The sequence below is a fragment of the Typopeltis vanoorti genome, chromosome 14, assembly GCF_054136105.1.
Source record: "Typopeltis vanoorti isolate ZY-2024b chromosome 14, IOZ_Tvanoo_1.0, whole genome shotgun sequence".
In the NCBI taxonomy this organism is placed as follows: domain Eukaryota; kingdom Metazoa; phylum Arthropoda; class Arachnida; order Uropygi; family Thelyphonidae; genus Typopeltis; species Typopeltis vanoorti.
Genome location: NC_143562.1, coordinates 56,536,821 through 56,556,326, shown reverse-complemented (window position 1 = coordinate 56,556,326; position 19,506 = coordinate 56,536,821). Strand labels below are relative to the sequence as shown.

At 35.4% G+C, this 19,506-nt stretch overlaps 1 protein-coding gene across 1 annotated transcript in view; it reads right to left on the bottom strand.

The window, feature by feature from the left end:
* Positions 1–19,506, bottom strand: part of LOC150099499 (dnaJ homolog subfamily B member 12-like) — a 241,175-nt gene that overhangs the window by 45,271 nt on the left and 176,398 nt on the right. The window contains exon 7 of the mRNA XM_090403692.1: positions 16,187–16,302. Coding sequence (XP_090259818.1) covers positions 16,187–16,302 — 116 coding nt within the window. The remainder of the gene's footprint in view (positions 1–16,186; positions 16,303–19,506) is intronic.

Genomic DNA, 19,506 nt, shown 5'->3' with positions numbered 1-19,506 from the left:
AAACTAGAGCAGATGGGAGTGGTTGGATATTAGACTAGTGCATTGGATTTGATATTGGCTGTCTGATAGGTATCAAGAAGCTGTGTATGGGGAGCAATATCCCAGAAGAAGAAAGTCGCTAGTGGTGTGCCTCGGGGATCTGCTATAGGGCCATTGCTGTTTAATCTCTATATTAATGATATTTGGGAAGATCTGAATTTGGATATTCAGTTGCTTGCAGATGATGCAAAGTCGGGATGAACAATGAGGCATAGAGCAGATGTTGTGGCCTTACAAGAAGATTTGAATAGATTGAGTGAATGGGAACAGGAGTGGGGATGTTAGTTCAGTGTTGCAAAATGTATGGTTTTAAAATTTGGAAAACAAAGATGGGATGTACAATTTACTCTTGGTTGGGATATTATTGCAGGTGGAGAAAATAAGAGATTTGTGGGTTATGGTGGATAAAAATCTGAAATTTAGAGGACACATTGCCAAAATTGTGAGGACAACACAATGAATTCTGGAATGATGCTGAGGACACTGACTTGTAGAAGTAAGGAGATTCTGGTTCCATTGCATAAGGCTCTAATTAGGCCACATACAGACCACTGTGTACAGATTTGGTCACCTGGTTTTCAAAAGGATGAAGAGTGGTTGGAGAAGGTCCAGAGGAAATTGACCAAAATAGTTTCTGATCTCTCTGGAACGCTGAATATGAAGAAAGGTTGAAATGATGCAATTTGCAGAGTCCAGTGTACAATAGAAAAATGGCTGACATGATAGAGACAGAGAAGTTACTAAGGGATTGTTATAATATTAACATTGAAGAGATTTTTCATAAAATGGTGGGAGATTTGGGGAGAACAAGAGGTCATCCCTGAAGCTATATAAGGAGAGTGTGAGCAGGGAAGTGAGAAGTAGGTTTTTTGCATGGAGTATATGATGAGCTGTGTGCATAACAAAGGGATCTCCTAGATGAGTCTGTGACTCCATGGGGTCTTGGGATAATAATAATATGGGAACTAAGATAAATGAAATAGAGGTGCACAGCATATTACAGAATCTTGATATGAATACAGCTATAGGATTAGATGGTATACTAGCTTGAGTATTACACGACGGTGTTAGGGAATTGTTGGTGCCTTTGTCCACATTGTTTAAGTCTTGGCTCTAGGTTAGTCCCAAAGGGATGGAAAGAGGGGAACATAGTTTCATTTCATGATGGAGGCTCCAAAACTGATGTAACAAATAACCATTCGATCAGCATATCAGGAGTGGTTGTCAAGAGCAAAATACAGCAATGGATAGATGGAAATGGCATACTGTAAAGGTGGAGTGCTCCTCAGTAACTTGCTCATGTTTTATAATACAGTAAGAGCTGAGATTAGTTTACAGTGATACTGTTGGGCTTTGACAGGATATGGGATTCTAATCAATAAACTGCACGGTGATGGACATGGATTTGGTGAGGTGGATAAGGGGTGGTTGATAGAGAGATATCAGAGAATAGTTTATTCAGGAGTGGAGTCCAGAAGAAGACTAGTGATGACTAGTGGTGTGCCACAGGGTTCTGTTCTTGGGTTGCCATTATTTAATTTGTACATTAATGATATAGGAAAGGATCTGAGAGGAAATGTTCAACTGTTTGCCAATTACGCAAAATTGGGTAGAGCAACAGTCAATACAGATATGTTAACATTTTGCAGGATGATGTGGATAGATTGGCAGTCTAGGCAAAGGAGAATGGATATCAGTTTAATGTGGCAAAGTGTAAGGTTACACACCATTTTGTGGTGAAAAGATTACTAGCTCTATACCACATTGATGGACTGTACTTCAGGAAATTGATGAAGCCAGAGATTTTGGAGATGTTAGTGGATAGGGAGTTAAAGTTTACACATAGCAAAAGTGGCTAAAGCAGCTCATCGAATTACTGGATTACTGAAGAAGACTTTGATGAGCAGAGACAAGCAGGTTATTATTTCCACTTTATTGAGCTGGTCACCTGGGTTTCTTGGCAATGAAGAAGAGATGGAGAGAGAGAGTCAAGAAGTGAGTGACCAAGATGGTAACAGGCAGAAAAGGGGTGATATGACTGAGACATACTAATTACTGAAGGGTTTTTACAAGATGAATACAGAGGAAATTTTTCAGAACAGGTCTGGTGGTGGGAGAACTATGGGCCATACCTTGGAAACTGGGCAAGAGCATAGTTACAAGAGTGTTAGAACTAGATTTTTTGCTTGGAGAGTGGTGAATGAGTGCAATAGATTGCCAGAGTCTGTTGTGGGTACCATGAGTGTGAAGGAGTTCAAAGGCAAACTATGATAGATACTGCACATATATTGGACAGTGCTTGGCATGATGTTTAATGCCTCCCTCGATGAGTCTAAGGACTACATAATAATAATAACAACAACAACAAAATGGATGAAAAAGGAAATCAACTGTTTACAAATAATCAGTTATTACTATTATTACACGGGAACCCAGTGGAGTTCAGAAACTCATCGCAGAAGACCTACAATAATCACTCTTTAATGACAAAGCACTCGATACCTCTGGCAACTCATTCCATTCATTCACCACTCTCTTACACATTTTTCAGAGGATGACCTCTTGTTCAGAAGAAATTTCTTAATATGGTTCTGACATCATTTGTTTGTCTAATTTTCTTCAAAACTCAAATCTCTGATTGCCAGTTTTGATTAACTATTTTGCTGATAATCCGGCATACTCCAGTAACTCTGAAGTGCATTGGATGGATGACATAACATGGACTATGGTTGGTGTCCTTGACTCGAGGAACATTTTTTTGGAATGAAAGGTTTTTGAAGTAGAAGATGATTTTAGTGGTCTGACATGGATATGGCATGCCATATAATAAGCTCATTACAAGCTGTATAAGTTCATGATGTTGAACAGGAATAGTGTAAGGAACAGAGAACCTAGATCTGAGCTGCAAGTTTGTCTATGCAGTACCTGAAATACAGACAACAATACAGACAGAAACCTAATCTATTAGTGAAAACATAACCTGGCTTAGGGTCAATAAATAGGAACTAGAGAAGATATCTAGAAGGTAACTGATCAAAGGACTATTTCAATAAGATGAGTGATAGATTTATTTAAGACAAAAGCATCATCATCACATACAAAAATATTTTGGGAAAATTTGGAGAAAAGAGCAAAGCCAATAATAATGGCAAATACCTGTTGGATTTCTGCTCAGGACATGGACTGGTTATTACTAACACCATGTTCCAAAATAAAAATGTGCACAAATTCACATGGAGAGAAGAGGCAAGGAATAAGAAAAGTCTCATTGACTATGTTATTGTTGATAGTGATGTTTTCTCCCTGGTGCAGGACACCAGAGTGTACAGAGGATTTGAAATTAGAAGCGATCACTATTTAGTCTTGAGCAGGATAAAATTGAATTTCATATCGAAAAGAATAACATGTAAGAAAGTTTTAAAGTGAATTAAAGTTCAGCAGCTCTCATATGTGAACTGTAGACTAAAATACACAAAGATTATTGAAGAAAAAATGAAAGAGTTTGAGAACAGGAACCAAACTTTAGAGATTCAGTGGCAAGCCTTGAAGAAAACCTTGATTGATTCAGCCAGAGAGACATGTGGTGAGGTTGTATGCAAGGAGAGAATAACTAGAACTCCATGGTTGACACAGGAAGTTAAAGAGGCAGTGAAGGAAAAGAAGAAAGCATACCAAAAGTTCCTGTGAAATAAGTCAGCTTGTGCTCTTAGAGAATACAGAGACAAATGTAAGAAAGCTAAACACTGTGTAAAACTAGCTAAACAAAAGTCATGGGAGGACTTTGGCAAGAACATAGAAAATAAATATCAAGAAGGTGGTAAGATTTTCTGTTGAAGAAGCTTAGAAATGGAGGAAAGAGTGCTGTAAAGGCATTAGAGATGTTAAAGGTTACATGAAAACAGGAGAAAAAGATATCCTTGAAGTATGGAATAATTACTTTGAAAATGTGCTAAATGAAATAAGCAGTGAAAGCACGGTGGTAAAAAACATTCAACAGGCATACAGTCAGGAATACATATCCATACTTAAAGTAGAAAAAGCCATCAAAGGCTTGAAATGTGGAAAGGCAGCAAGAGTAGATGATATTCGGCCAAAAATGCTGAAATATCGTGGCATAAAAGTCTTACAGTGGCTGCACTACATAGTTCAGAAAGCGTGGAAGGGATGAATTCCAATGATTGGAGTACAGCTCTAATAAAACCCATATATAAAAAGGGAAATAAAACTGAATGTGAGAATTCCAGAGGTATTTCCCTACTGAGTGTTCCTGGCAAGATCGATGCAAGCATATTTGAGAAATGGTTGAGAAGAATTGTGAAAGAAAAGCTTGGTGAAGAACAAGCTGGATTCAGGCCAAATAGAGGCTGTCAGGATCAGATCTTCACTTTACGACAAATAGTCGAGAAAGCATGGGAATATAACAAAGATCTGTATTTAAGTTTTGTTGATCTGGAAAAGGCATATGACAAGGTGCCAACAGAAAAGCTATTCAAAATGCTACAGTTGTATTGTGTCAATGGGGCATTATATCAAGCAATACTTAGTCTTTATTCAAGTTGTAGGTCAGCAGTTAGAATTGAAGGAAGTACAGGAAGATGGTTTAATGTTAAATCTGGTATCAGACAAGGATGTACATTCTCTCCTCTGCTATTCATTATCTGTATGGATCACATTATGAAGGAAAGTGGTATTAAACGTGATATCAAAATTGGAGGTGTTAATCTCAGCTCTTTGCTTTATGTGGATGATGTTATACTTCTAAATAGATCCACTACAAGTCTGCAAGATTCCCTGACTAAATTGAATAACTGTTGTAATAGATATGGTATGAAGGTTAGCAATAAAAAGACAATGAAAATAGGCAGAAGCATTGAAAATATGAACTGCATTGTGAATGAAGAACCTGTAGAACAAAAAAACATTTCGGTTACTTAAGCACAATTTTTAGTGAAGATGGTAAATTAAATATGGAAATAGACAACAGAATCAACAAAGCTGGTATGGTGGGAAGTCAACTGAATAAATTTATATGGAATAAGAGAGAAATTAGTCAAAACACTAATTTATCAGTATACAAGACAGTGTTCAAACCAATTTTAACTTATGGATCTGAGAGCTGGGTTAGAAGTTAAACACTTCACCAAAGACTAGACCACAGTTATGAGAATCCTGAGAAAGATTAGGAGTGTGAACAGATGGCATCAATGGCAATATCATATTAAAAACGAATATATTAGGAAAGAACTTGACATTGTTAGCATCCAGGAATGTGTTAGCAGAGCTAATCTCAGGTGGTATTGTCACTTAAACAGAATGGGAGAGGAAAGATTAGCAAAACAAGTGTTTTCTGCAAGGTTGGAAGGAAAAAGATCCAGAGGAAGACCAAGATGTAGGTGGATTGATACAGTAAAAAGTGTCTTAGAAATATAAGATCTGATAATGGTGGAGTTTTGACAGGTAACAGATTGATTTGGAGGAAAATTGTAAATAGGAAGTTAGTAATGATGTAAATTTTTCATGTAGTACTATCATATCCTGTACACCCCTTGAGGGTACATGTCAGGAATTTGATGATGATGCATCATCAGCATAGAATAAAGAACTGAGCTTAATATGTTGTTAATAGTTTCCTTTATAATGTGATCCATATAGTTATAAACATTATAAATAACAGTGGAGATAGTGCACCGATTTAATAGCAGACTATTTTTATTATCTTCGTCATAATTGCATGGGAAACATGCAGTTCAAAGGTTCATTGTAGGAAGCCCAAACTACCTTATTCACACAATGCATATCATATCTCTCTTTAAACTCGTTCACTGACAAAGCATACCTCTGGCAATCCATCACACTCATCCACTAATCTCCAAGCAAAAAATCTAATCCTAATACCATTGTTAACCACTGACAAACTTCTAGAGGTGATCTCTTATTCTCTCATGCAATGGAAAATTTTTTCGATAAAATCTCTTTAATAAGTTATGTTTTTGTCATATCACTCGCCTCTAAATCCTCTCCAACATTTCTCCATTCCCAAGAAATTATTGCATGACCTTCAGTTGTAATTGCTGATTTGCAATATAAGCATAAGTTAGGTATGCACAAGGCTCTATTTACTATGCAGTTTTATTATAGTTGATATATTATCATATGCTTTATCAAAACCAATATTTTAAATAGAAATCCTTATTATTTTATGTTCAATTAAGTTTAATTAATGAACTATGATTGCATTTGGCTAATTTATGCAAGCACACACTTAGATTATTAATTAATCTAAGTGTGTGCTTGCATAAATCTTTCCTAAAAGTCTCAGCAGGAAATTCCTCCATAATTCACCCATTCACAGTTCTATTTCCCTTTTTTTTTATAAATCAGAAGTCTACAATAATTATCTGGGATTTAATCTTCACACATAGCCTTCTGAATTATGTAATACAGAAGGCTTGGTCTGAAGATCAAGCTTTTATAGCATTTGTCTAATATCTATTTCAGTTTGCCTTTCTACCATTTTTAGTTTCTAATGGCTTTTTCTGCCCTCAATATTGATATAAGCTTATGAATGCATTTCTTCTGTGTCTTTTTATAGTTTGGACCTATCTACCTGGCTTTCTCATACTTGATGTTATTCTTTCCTCCATTTCTACGTTTTCTTAGTAACTTCCAAAACATTTTGTTACCTTCATGCCATATACTACAAGAGGACTGTTCATAACTAAACTCTATTGAGTAAACAGAGCCTTATACATAGAAATACACATCTTATACTTAAACTGCAAATCAACAGTTAGCATTAAAGTCCATGAATTAAAATAATTTAATCCTATAACAGATCTAAAAAAAAGAAGATAGTGACATTTAGATAACAGTAATTTAGATTATGAGAAAAGAAATGAGTATGCATATGCAAATTTTTGACTAAAAATGATCAGCTAACTAAATTTATCAGCTGAATGATAAGTGCATGAAAGAGTTAACAGCATTTCAGAGAGAAATTGTAGTCTGATGTCATTTAGGGAAGATGTTTATATAATTAATGTGGCACAGCAATTAAGTATATTCCCAAGTCCACAACTGGCCACATAATTAAAGGAATGGAAATCCACAGTGGAAACTGAGAACAAGATACAACCAACTAGGCCTAAAACAGTGACTGTCAGAAGATGATGCTCTTTGAGAAGTCTAGTTATCTCATCTCATTATCAAGTCCTAGCAATGCAATATAGAGATAAGCAGTCATAGGCAATCTGATGTTTCCACAATACAGAGGATCTGCATGAGCCAAGGTATATAGAACATGGACTGTGATATATACAGGTATCCTTCGATTAATGCAGATAATTAATCCTTCGCTGTTACCGCGTATATCAAAATCGCGTTAATCAAATCTAATAATCAATGGTAAATATTACAATTCGTCTATGATCGATTACTGTATTAATAATTCGTTTTATATGGTACTCTTTTAGGAAAGATAAAAAATAAATGCAAAGTAAATGTTTAATAAATACTTGTACCTACATTATTTACTGCAATTTTTTTTTATCAAAAGTCGTTTGAACAGTTTTAGTTTTTTTCTTATCGGCATAAATTCTACGACAATAAGCAAAATGACTCTCCAGACCTCGGCAAACAAGCAATAAAACATAAAGAAAAAACACTGCAAATATAATACATGATGGTACAAATTACGTGGATATTGAATCCAACATTATTTCATAGCCGAATATAGAAACTATTAGAGTTTTGTGCCGAATATATAGAAACTAAAAGTTTCGGCAGATGCAAGCATAAGCAACCTTATGGGCAACCAGTAGTAAAGGTGGAGTAAGCTCCAGATCACTTTCCTTAATATTTTCCATAATGTAAAACACATCTCCTAGAGGACATGTATGATAAATAAACCTTTGGCTCTCTATTTCAGTAATACATGATGGTTTATTTATTTTCAGTTACAATCTAGAAATTATTAAACAAAATAAAAAAAAAAAAAATAAAATAAATAAAATAAACCATACTATACTGACATCGAAAGTCACGGTATCTCTCAGATAAAATTTACTGTCAAATATCATAAACCTTTACATAATATGTGTTAAACCAAACTGACAGCAAAAAAAAGTGCGGAATATTACTCGTAACATATGAATGCACAGCTACTCATGACCTCCAAGCTATACACTGAATTGTGTAAGAATATTTATATTAAACATTTTTCATGTATCTGTCAGATCAGCTGCGAGCTCCACAGGATTAAAGGTGAGGTAATCAAAACTCTTGCTGTATATCAAGGGATTGCTGCAAGTAATTTTGCTGCATTAATCAAATCCTGCGTTAAGCAAGGGATACCTGTATTGGAAATCAGTCATGCTGAAGTAGCAATTCATGCTTACATACTTTTCAGTCCAGGGACACATTTGGGAATGGAGAATGCAAGAATTCACTGTGAAGAATTTATGGATACCAAAACACGTTGGAGTAATTACTTTACTTATAATTATGAAAATAACACTCGATGACCTGAAAAAGAGAGGTGGGAAAAATAGTTATCAGGAAAACATGCTTACACAGGAAACAAGCTATACGATACTACACAAAAGTAAGATAAATCTAAATACTTTGTTAATCGTTTACCCTGACATGATCTCTGGTTGGAAAAAAAAAAAAATTAAAAAATTAAAAATAAAATAAATCAAAATAAATAAAATAAATAAAAAAAATACATAAATCTAAATTAATTAACAGAATAAAATAATTTTTTATACATATAAGTGTAATAATATATACAGATGTTAAAATATCTAAATAAATAAAAATAAAGTTTCATAGTGGAACTACATTAAACACATCTCTACAGTCCTCTTCTTATAATAAGTTTTTTTTGTGTTTGGATTCTGCCATCAAGTTCTGGATGCTATATAGGTTGCAGATGGGTCCTCCAGATTCAGATGATGTTTCAGCATTTCACAAGCTTCCTTCTTTCAAACCAGGTTTTGGTGCAGTGTAGGGACTTGGTGCATTTCCAGTTGATTCTGTGACATGTTTGAAGTGCATGGTCTGACAGGCCTGCTTTACCACAGCAGAGGAATTTAATGTGGCATTTATGTTCGTCTTTTCTTATTGGAATGGTGCACTCTGTTTCCCTTACATAGGATAGGTAGGGAAAACAGGGTGCAAATAGGATCCCCCTTCTCTATCTTGCCCTGCATGGGCAAGATAGGGAAGGGGATCTTTGGATGAGCTGAATATACTTTTTAATTTTGCAGGAGGTTGTTTGAAGGTTGCCTTAATGTTGTATTTATGCAGTGTTCTATTTTTTTTTGACATTCCCCTAATGTATGGTATGGTATGGTACGGCTATAGCATTCTTGTCTGGGAATTTATTTTCTATTCTGATTGGATTCTAGTAAAAGGAGCTTTACCTTTAATTTTATGTAATTTTCCCATTCTAATGATTTAAAAAAAAAAAAAAAAAAAAAAAAAAAAAAAAAAAAAAAAGTCATCTATTTTTCCCCCACTTGTTCCATTGAAGGGAGAAGGTGCCTAATTACAAATTACTATTCAATTTTTGACTAAACAAACACACATAACCACAGTAATAAGTTTTAATAAGTAAATATATTATCCTAAGTGTCATAGGACATTGTCAGTACAGTTAATTCAAACAATACCAGGAATAACATACAGTTAGGACGCATGATTACAATGGAATCTCAATATGTGTGCAGTAGCGTGTTATAGAATTAAATTAAAATATATCTGGAGGAGAAAATAGATTACATAATAAGATAGCATATATATATATATAAAAAAACATATATAAAAATTATTTTACACAATTTTGTATAACAATTTCCCATACTTTAGGAATAGCAAGAACATCGTTACAGCTCAGATTTGGTCTGTGAAGTAGGGCTTCAATTTCGCCTAAAATTTGCCCACACCACTCTATGCAAAATTTCCTATTTGAGACATCTTTTCATTTTAAGTGTTGAATACTAGAGATACTTCTACCTTTCCATGATCCCCCTACTACATAAATCATCTTAATTAAAAGGACTGCAACTGTTTTATTATTTGTATCAGTAGCCCTAATTATACTGACATGGTATTTCTGAACTTTCTCTGATAATGACACCTGTTTGAAAAAAAATTCCACTTTATAGTCAACTTTTTTTTTCCTGCTAATTCAAATCCAAATATCTTTCTCAGGGAAATACATAAGACTAAGTCAAGATATACACAAATTCATATTGTTAAATCAGCAATAAAAGTTCATGTTTTATGTTATGGCATATGATTCCCCATCATGCTTGTGTTCCAAAATGTAAAATGAAACTTTTGCCACAGATGTGAAAAAGAGATCAAATAATATTAAATATAAGACACCATACCAATTGAGGATCATACAGTGTCTTTTTTTTTTTTTACAAAAAATAGCTTCCTTGAAAAGTTTTCTTTTGTGTAATTGCTGAATTTCAGTAAATAAATGTGACTTTTCAACAAACAAGCAATTCAGAGACAGAATACCACATAAATACAAGTGGTTAATTCTGTGACAGAATGCACAACTTCCTTTAGTCAAAAAATAAAAAAATTTTTGACTAAATTTTTTCAGATTTTTCATATACACTTTTCTTTTCAATGTGATATGCTTTTAGAGTGACAACAGAAGCTATTTAGCTTACAGGTTTGAATGTAAGGCTTAGATAATATTTCTGGATTGGGTGACTAATTTATTACTATAAAGTTTCCTTAAAGAGTGGTTATAAAATTATTAAACCTTTTTAATAAATCTTTTAGCTGTAAAAATATAAAGCACAGAACAAAATAAAGTGCAAATTCCTACTAATTTGAATGAATATTAATAATAGCAATACACTATTTTAGAGTGTATAAATTTGATCACAATGTTATCTATTCTTGTTTCTTTTTTTCCTTCCTTCCCAGTTTAAAAGAATATTTGTTGCATAAGTTAGACTAGAACTCAGAACGATTGGCAGTAGCACAAATATTGCTACTTAGCTAGTGAGTGGAAAACTTATAGTTGCAACAGAAATATAATTTCACATACATAAACAAGCAAACTTATTTTCTATATGAGAGAGATTAAATTAAATTGGTGGTAGTAGATGATTTTCATTGCTTAGTGTGGTATGATCAATTTGCTCACTGGTAGATAAAGCTGATTATTATTATTATCCTAAGATCCCATGAAGTCACAGGCTCAACTAAGAGGTCCCCTTTTGTCATACACACAACCCATTATACAGTGCCTTAAACACATTCAAATTCTCTACAGACACCATGCTCTCAGGCAATGCATTAATCATTCATGACTCTCCATGCAAAAACTCTGCTTCTCACTCCCTTGCTCATATCTTTCTTATAAAGTATCCATTGATGACCTCTTGTTCTCCCTCGATCTCCAACACTTTTATGAAAAACCTCTTCAACATTAATCTATCATATCACCCCTCTTCCTCCTATTCACTAGACTCTGCAAATTGCTTCATCTCAAACTTTCTACATATTCAACATTCCAGAGATCAGAAACTATTTTGGTTAATTGCCTCTGGACCAACTCCAACATCTCTTCATCCTTTTGACAACCAGGTGACCAAATATGTACACAGTAGTCCTTATGTGGACTAATGAGAGCCTTATACAATGGAACCAGAACCTCCTTGCTCAACGAGTCAGTGTCCTCGGCATCATTCCAGAATTCATTGTGTTGCCCACACAGGTTTGGCATTGTGTTCTCTAAATTTCAGATCCTTGTCCACCATCACTGCAAGATCTCTTATTCCCACCATCTCCAATAATATATCCCAACCAAGAGTAAATTCTACATTCCATGTTTGTTTTCCAAATTTTAAAACCTTACATTTTACAACACTGAACTGGCATCCTCAATCTTGTACCCATTCACTCAGTCTATTCAAATCTTTGTAAGGACACATCTTCTCTACTCCTCATAATTCATTCCAACTTTGCATCATCTGCAAACAGCTGTATATTCCTATTCAAATCTTCCCCAATATCATTAACAAACAGGTTAAATAACAATAGCAATAGTTAAATAACAATAACTAATATCCAACCAACCCCATCTGCTTGCTCTAGTTTGACTATTGAATTATCATGCCGAAATCTATCAGTCTTTGATTCAATGGTAACATTGTTATAGAATGTGAGACTCATATTAAATAAATATGTCAAGGCAAATGTCAACCCCATTGCACATTCCTTCAAAATATGCAGTGATATATCATGAAGTACCCCAGCCTTATTAATATCAAGTTTGCTCAGCTCAATTCCCTATATACCTCTTCCTCAATCACAGTCTCTTCTCCTCGTCTGCTGCTCTCAAACTATCGATGATGCCACATTCACAAGGATGAAAGACCTTTATGAACTGCTCATTAAATATCTCAACTATAGAAGTTATCCTTATACCTTTTTTCTCCAATCAATGCCATCCTAAATAATTATTTTTATTTTTGCTAGCTACATATCAAAACTCTGGAATTTTTTTTTTTTTTTTTTGCTTCATTAAGCTAACTGTTGCTCATACTGAACTTTTGCTACCCTGAATCATCCTTCTCCTTGTTCTTTGTATTCCTCATGGAATTGATTATTACCACTCCTCTTATGTTGCCTTCATAATGCTCTTTTACTCTGTATTGCATGCTTAATGTCTTCATTCAACCATTTCACATCTACCTTATTTAACCTTCTAACCTTTGGAATACATTTAGACACTGCTTCTACTAGATAGTTTTTGAATATCACCCAAGCAACACTGATCTTCTTTCCACCCAACTCCTGATTTCATGCTAAAGCTACAAACTGTTTTCTGAGATTCTCATAATTACCAATTTAGTTCCACATACATACACCCTTTCCTCACATGGCTGTCAGTCACCCAGATAATCACTTCATGGTCACTCTCACCAACTGGAGGTAGATTTAACACCTCATTTATAATAACCTACTCTAATGAGATCATCAAATCCAAGACCCTCAATCCTTGTGTGCTATCTATTACATACATATTACAACTACTGAGGTAGTTGTCCCTCAAAAAACTGAAGAAACTCACTTTCTTTACTTCCAGTTGCAATCTCATCATTCCAATCTATATTGGAGTGATTAAAATCACCCATAATGATCACCCTTTTCCTTGGCTAATTTGCTTATACAATTCTTGGTCATTAGCCTCCACATTGTCAGGTCTATAGCAACATCCAACAAAGTATTTCGTTCTGTTCACCTCTATTTCACACAATACTGCCTCAAAACCATTAACACTATTTCCTCCCTTGCATCTCTACCTTGTACAGACATAACTCTTTTTCTATCATCAGTAGTACTCTCTATCTTCACGAAATACATCATAGCCTTCCATCTCTATTCCTGTCAGGATGCCATTCCTCATCCAATCATGTCTCCCTTATGCCAACAATTTTTGGGTGAACAATCTCAATCAATGCAACGATTTCATTTCCATTGTTTCTGATATTCTAGCATTCGTATACAAACATAACAGCTCATTCCTGGCTAACAAGTTTCATGATACCATTTATTAGATGTGGCTTCTACATACTTTCCTCGAGCCATTTCTTTTTCTCCTTAATCGATCCAGAATCCTCTTCACCAACTGTTTTCCCTACATCCTAGGTCATTCCCTTCTCTTTTTGTCTACACACACATTCACATCCTCTTGGAGCATCAACCTTTCTCGTGCTGTATTACCCTGTCCATCCTGAGTCTCCTGGTTTTCATGTTTGTCTTGCCCACTTGTTCTCTCATTCTCTATACTCATGCTACCCAACCACCACAATCTTCTTACTCTCCTGCTCTTTCACACCACTTCTTACTTGCTCAGATTCATTCTCTACACTGATTTCTTTACCTTCCAGCAGCAGTCTCTCCAAATGACTCACATCAAAACCACTCAAATGCAGTTCTACACTATTATACAGTTCAATTCTTTCAAACTCATTTCACACATTAACAAACTGAACTCTTTTCTCTTCACACATTTCTGCTAACATAATTCTTGCTCACAGTTTCATCTCATCACTGTCACACCTGGGAAACACACTGACTATCTTTCCTATCACGCTATTATCCTTCTTAACAACCTTCTGATACATTCATATGTTCTCAGTCAAGTCATTTGTCCCTCTACTACTATCAACTCCTTTGCTCGCTTAGTTCTCATATTCAATTCCTCAATCATCGTACTGATTTTACCTCCAGGAAAATCAACCCTGTGCATCTTCTCATTTACCATACCTCTAATAATCTAATCTCCACACAACACCATTCATGGGTCCTTCGTTACCATTTTCATACTGACATCATTTGTTTACATTTTATTCACTCTTCCAACATCTACAATTCTCTTCATTTCACTCCACATCTGCATTAACGTGGAATTTCCAAGTCACCTGATCCATGGTCTTGGCATATTACAAATGTTCAATCTTTTTAGAGTGGAGGAGCAAAAAAGAAAAATAAATACCGTACTTTTCGATAGATAACTCACACCCCCAACATTTTCATCACTAATTTTGCTGTATAGATAACGCACATGCGCCAACTAGCAGTAGAGTTAGGAAGTACAGATAGAGAATGGAGGAATTCTTTAAAAACATATGCGTTGCTAGTAGCAGTAGTTGACATGGAAGACAGAAGTACTTCTAGGAAAAAATTCTACACAGCGTAGTTCAAGCTTGAAGTGGTAGAAGTAGCAAAAGAAAAAAAGGAATCAAGAAGCTGGTAGATTGTTCAGTGTTGGAGAAAGTAGTGTTCGTGAATGCCGAAAGGCTGAAACAGTCCTGAAATGTTTACATACGAGGAAACGTGCTATGAGGTTTAGAAGGCAAATTGTAGAAAAAAATTGTTTGATTGGGGTTGCTAGTGAAAGAGCTAAAGGTATGAAAATATCTACTGTCCGTGTATTGCATGAATCAAAAAGAATTGCGCAAAACGATAATATAAAGGATTTCAAGGCCTACCCATCTTGGGTTTTTGGATTTATGAAGAGAAACAATTTAAGTGTGCATCTATCCACTAGTGTTGGACAAAATTTGCCATGTGACTGGGAAGAGAAAGTAGCTAATTTAGTTTCTGAGAGAAAACTTTTGTGGGGTTGATGCTTGTCACTTTGAGAATATGGATGAGGTTCCCATAAGTTTTGACATGCCTAGTTCTGGGACTATGAATCTGAAGGGAGCAAAAGAGGTTTCAGTTGCTATAACAGGGCATGAAAGGTCTAACTTTACTGTAGTTCTCTGCGTAACTGCAGATGGTTGCAAACTGCCACTGAGGGTGATTTTCAAAAGAAAGACTGTTCCAAAAGATTGTGATTCCAAAGATATTATTGTTACTGCTAATGATAAAGATTGGATAAATTCTGAGGTTATGAAATTTTGGTTGGAGAATGTGTGACGAAAGAGAAAAATGGCATTTTTCAACCCAAAATCTTTGTTATTGGATTCGTGTAGGGCACACACGACAGCAGAAGTTAAAACAATTGTAAATAAGTATTCCAAATTGGCTGTCATTCCAGGTGGTTTAACAAAAAAAACTCCAACCCCTTGATCTTGCAGTAAATAACCCATTCAAAGACAATTTGCAGGCTAAGTGGGAAGACTGGATGATGAATTGCATCCATGAATATAACAAAACAGGGCAGATGAAAAGAACATCATATAAAGATATAGTTATGTGGACTGTAGAAAGTTGGGCTGCTGTAAGTGAAAACTGTGTTAGAAATGGTTTCATTAAAGCACAAGGGAATGCAGTGGTGTCTGGTGACAATGATTATGAAGCTGAAGAAATACCAAACGAAATTTTTAACGCAATTGATTCTTTCAATATTGAGTTTGATGAAGAATTTTTTGGATTTGAATAGTGTAATGTTCAATAAATATTAAGTAATACTTCTATCTTAGTTTTGTTATTACATTTGATTTACCTCTCATACCTTTCAAATGTATACCATGCATGTTCATTTTTAACGAATTTAGACTTTTTTGTATAGATAACGTGTGCGTTACCTATCGCAAAATACGGTAAATAAGATTACAAAACTGAGTTGTTAATTAAACAGTTAAACTGTCATACTTACGTTGTCTTAGCTAAACTAAAAGTCGGATCTGAAATAAAGAAACTACTCATCAGTGAAAGACAAACAAGGAACACAATTGGCATCATCTGAAGAAGTGCACTATATCCATTTTGATGCTAATAAAAAGAAATGAGTATTTCAATTTTTACTGAATGCATTTAATGAAGTTTAGAATTATAAATAATGAATACAATATACACAATTCTAAAATTATTACTAATATAATATTTTTGCAAAATTCGCATAACATACATCAAATACAACAGTATTTGATGCAAAAATTGTGAAAAATAGATCTTTACAGATCTCTTTTTATATATTTATTTTTTAAATTTTTGCATCAAAAAATAAAGTTTGAATCATTAATTCCATTTATTGAAACTGCATTTTTGATAAGGAATTTCACAACATCTATTATACTTATTCAGCAATATATATATAGGATAAAACTAGAATAAGTCTGATAGATAAATATGACAGAACCTTGGAAAAATCATCTTGAATAAGTGCCTTGAAAGGGTCTCTGCAACCCTACTTTATTCTTGCAGTGACTTCACTCCAAAATGCTAATGTGGTTGTGCCTTATAATACATCTCATGTTGCATCAGTTGTCACGCAGAATAATCAGAGTTGCGTTCAGGGCTTAGGTAAAGGGTCCTGTTCAAGAAGTATATTACAGTCTCCAACAAAAGTCAGTGATATTGTGAATGAGGAACACAGAAATTATAGGATTAATCTTAGAAGGGAATTTTACATAGGCTCATGGAATGTTTGGGGTCTACAGATGGATACTCTTGATATTGTCTGTAAAGAGATGGACAGGTATAAAATTGACATCCTCGGAATTACAGAGACCAGATGGAATGAGAAGGTCACTTCAACAGACAGGATGGTAAGCTAGTTGTTTACTTAGGTGGTGACTCAAAGCATCATGGGATAGTTGTGATACTGAAGACAGCTCAGGCTAGAAGCCTTCTTGGTTATAACCGCATTAATGATAGGATACTATCATTAACGGAGTTAAGGCCTAATGTATCAATCGTGGTAGTTTATGTACCCCCACACGGATAGGCCTGATGAAGAGAGTGAGGAATTCTATGAAAACTTACAGACTGTTTTGGACTGCCTACCAAGGAGAGACATACTTTTACATCTTAGGGGACTTAAATGCAAAAGTGGGAAAGAGTGAGAGTTAAGCCAGAGTGTAGCATGTTTCGTATGGGTAAATGTAACACCTGTGGTAAAAGACTGTTGGAATTTGCCCAGTTAACAGATCAGTAATTCCTACTTCCAAAGCATCCACAATGGACCTATACTTGGACATCTAACATTGATAGGTCAAGGCACCAGATTGATTACATCCTGGCTATCTAGCAGTGCAAGACAAGTATCTCTGATGCACATACTTGTCCTGGAGCACTGTGGTACAGACCATCAGCTAGTAAGAGCCAAAGTAAGACTCCAAAAACTTTCCAAGTCAGGCACATCTCACTAGACTGGATATTAGAGTAATTCCTAGTGGATTCACAGAGGATACATCAACTCGGTTGGATGATTTTCTGGAGGCCAATGAGAAGAACTCACCAGAAATGCTTTGGGAAGGAGCGAAGGTGATAATATAAATACAGCCAAGAAGTATCTAGGCCCAATAAGAAGACCAAGAGACCCAGGCACTGGAGAATATAAGAGATTACAAAGAGCCATCAGGCAGGCAGGACAAGGAAAATTTTTCTACTAATAAATGTGAAGAGATAGAGCTTCAGATGAGAAAGCACAATTATAAAAGCATGTTTCGTTTAGTTCATAACCTAAAGCACAGTTTAAGCTCAAATTGAAGGTCATCAAAGACAGGAATGGAGATTACTAACATGATTGGCAATCAAAAACAGATGGAAAGAATACTGTGAGGAACTGTACAATAGAGTGGATAAAGAAAATTTGGAGGAGCCCTCTCACCAGGAAAATTTCGATTTGGAACCTCCTCCACTTAGACATGAAGATGAAAGAGCAGTTAAACAGCTTAACGACAATAAGGTCAGATAAGAAAAGAATAGCTGCTTTTAGGATATACTGAAAGGCATACAAATGAATGGGTGTTAGAAAAGATCAGTAGTAATTTAAGGCTCCTTAAGGATACTGGCAGTTAAAATATTTTGGACACATTGAAAGAATAGAAGCAAGACTTCTCAGAAGAGTAATAGAAGGTAAAGTTCCTGGCAAAAGAGGAAGGGGGGTAGACCATCAATGAGATGGATGGATGGTGTGGGTGTGGAGTGACTAATCTTCAGAGAGTTGAAGTATCCAGAAAAGCATACAACAGGATTACATGGCAAGGCCTAGTGTGGCACATCGCTGAGCATCAGAGTGACCATATGGCATTTATGGATGCCCTGTGAACATAAGATATGATAATGATGGAAAGAAGTCAATGGACACCAGGAACAAACTGTGATGGCACCCAACTTAATAAGATGAAGGACCTCCTTTCACTGCAATGACTGCAGTAATCATATAGGGCATACTATCCACAACTATACAATAGCAATCAATGGGAATTTTGGACAATTCTTTCTGTAGGCATATAACTGGGTACTGAACTGTTTCAGGGTGGATGTCTCTTGACCTCACCTGATACTCCAGTTCATCCAACAGATGTTCAATAGGGTTGAGATCAGGGCTCTGAAGGCTATTCAAGTGTGGTGACATTAATGTTCATAAACCATACAGTTGCAGCAGCCTTATGATATGGTGCTTTGTCTTGCTGAAAGAAACAATGGTCAGTTCCTTAGAAATGCCACAAAGTAGAAAGCATTGCATTGTCTAGAATATTCAGATACCTCTCAGAGTTCAATGTTCATGGCACCACAGAGGTCTGATGCCAAACCAGGACCATATCATCAATACATCATACTGCCTCCAAATTCATGGGTTATGCATTCTGGTAAGAAATGTTCACCAGGCATCTATTCAGTAGAGCATGTAACATGATTCATTGCTACATAACACAGCTTTCCAAGTTTTCACATCTGATTGTACATGCTCTTTGCAGAATTAAAGGCAATATTACATGTTGATTTGGGTAATGTGGGGCTTGCATATTGAGGTCTTACCATGGAAACCCAAATTGTGAGCCTTGGTTCTAAATGGTTTTGTGCAGATTCGTGTTCCAATTGATGCCTGGAAACTCCACGTTGAATTTTGTTGGCCAATGAATGATGGATTTTTCATATTATCCTTCACAGCACCTTACAGTCACGTTCAGCCAGTGTGATGGATCATCCACTGCAGTATCACTTGCAATTGACTCCCTGCACTTCCAT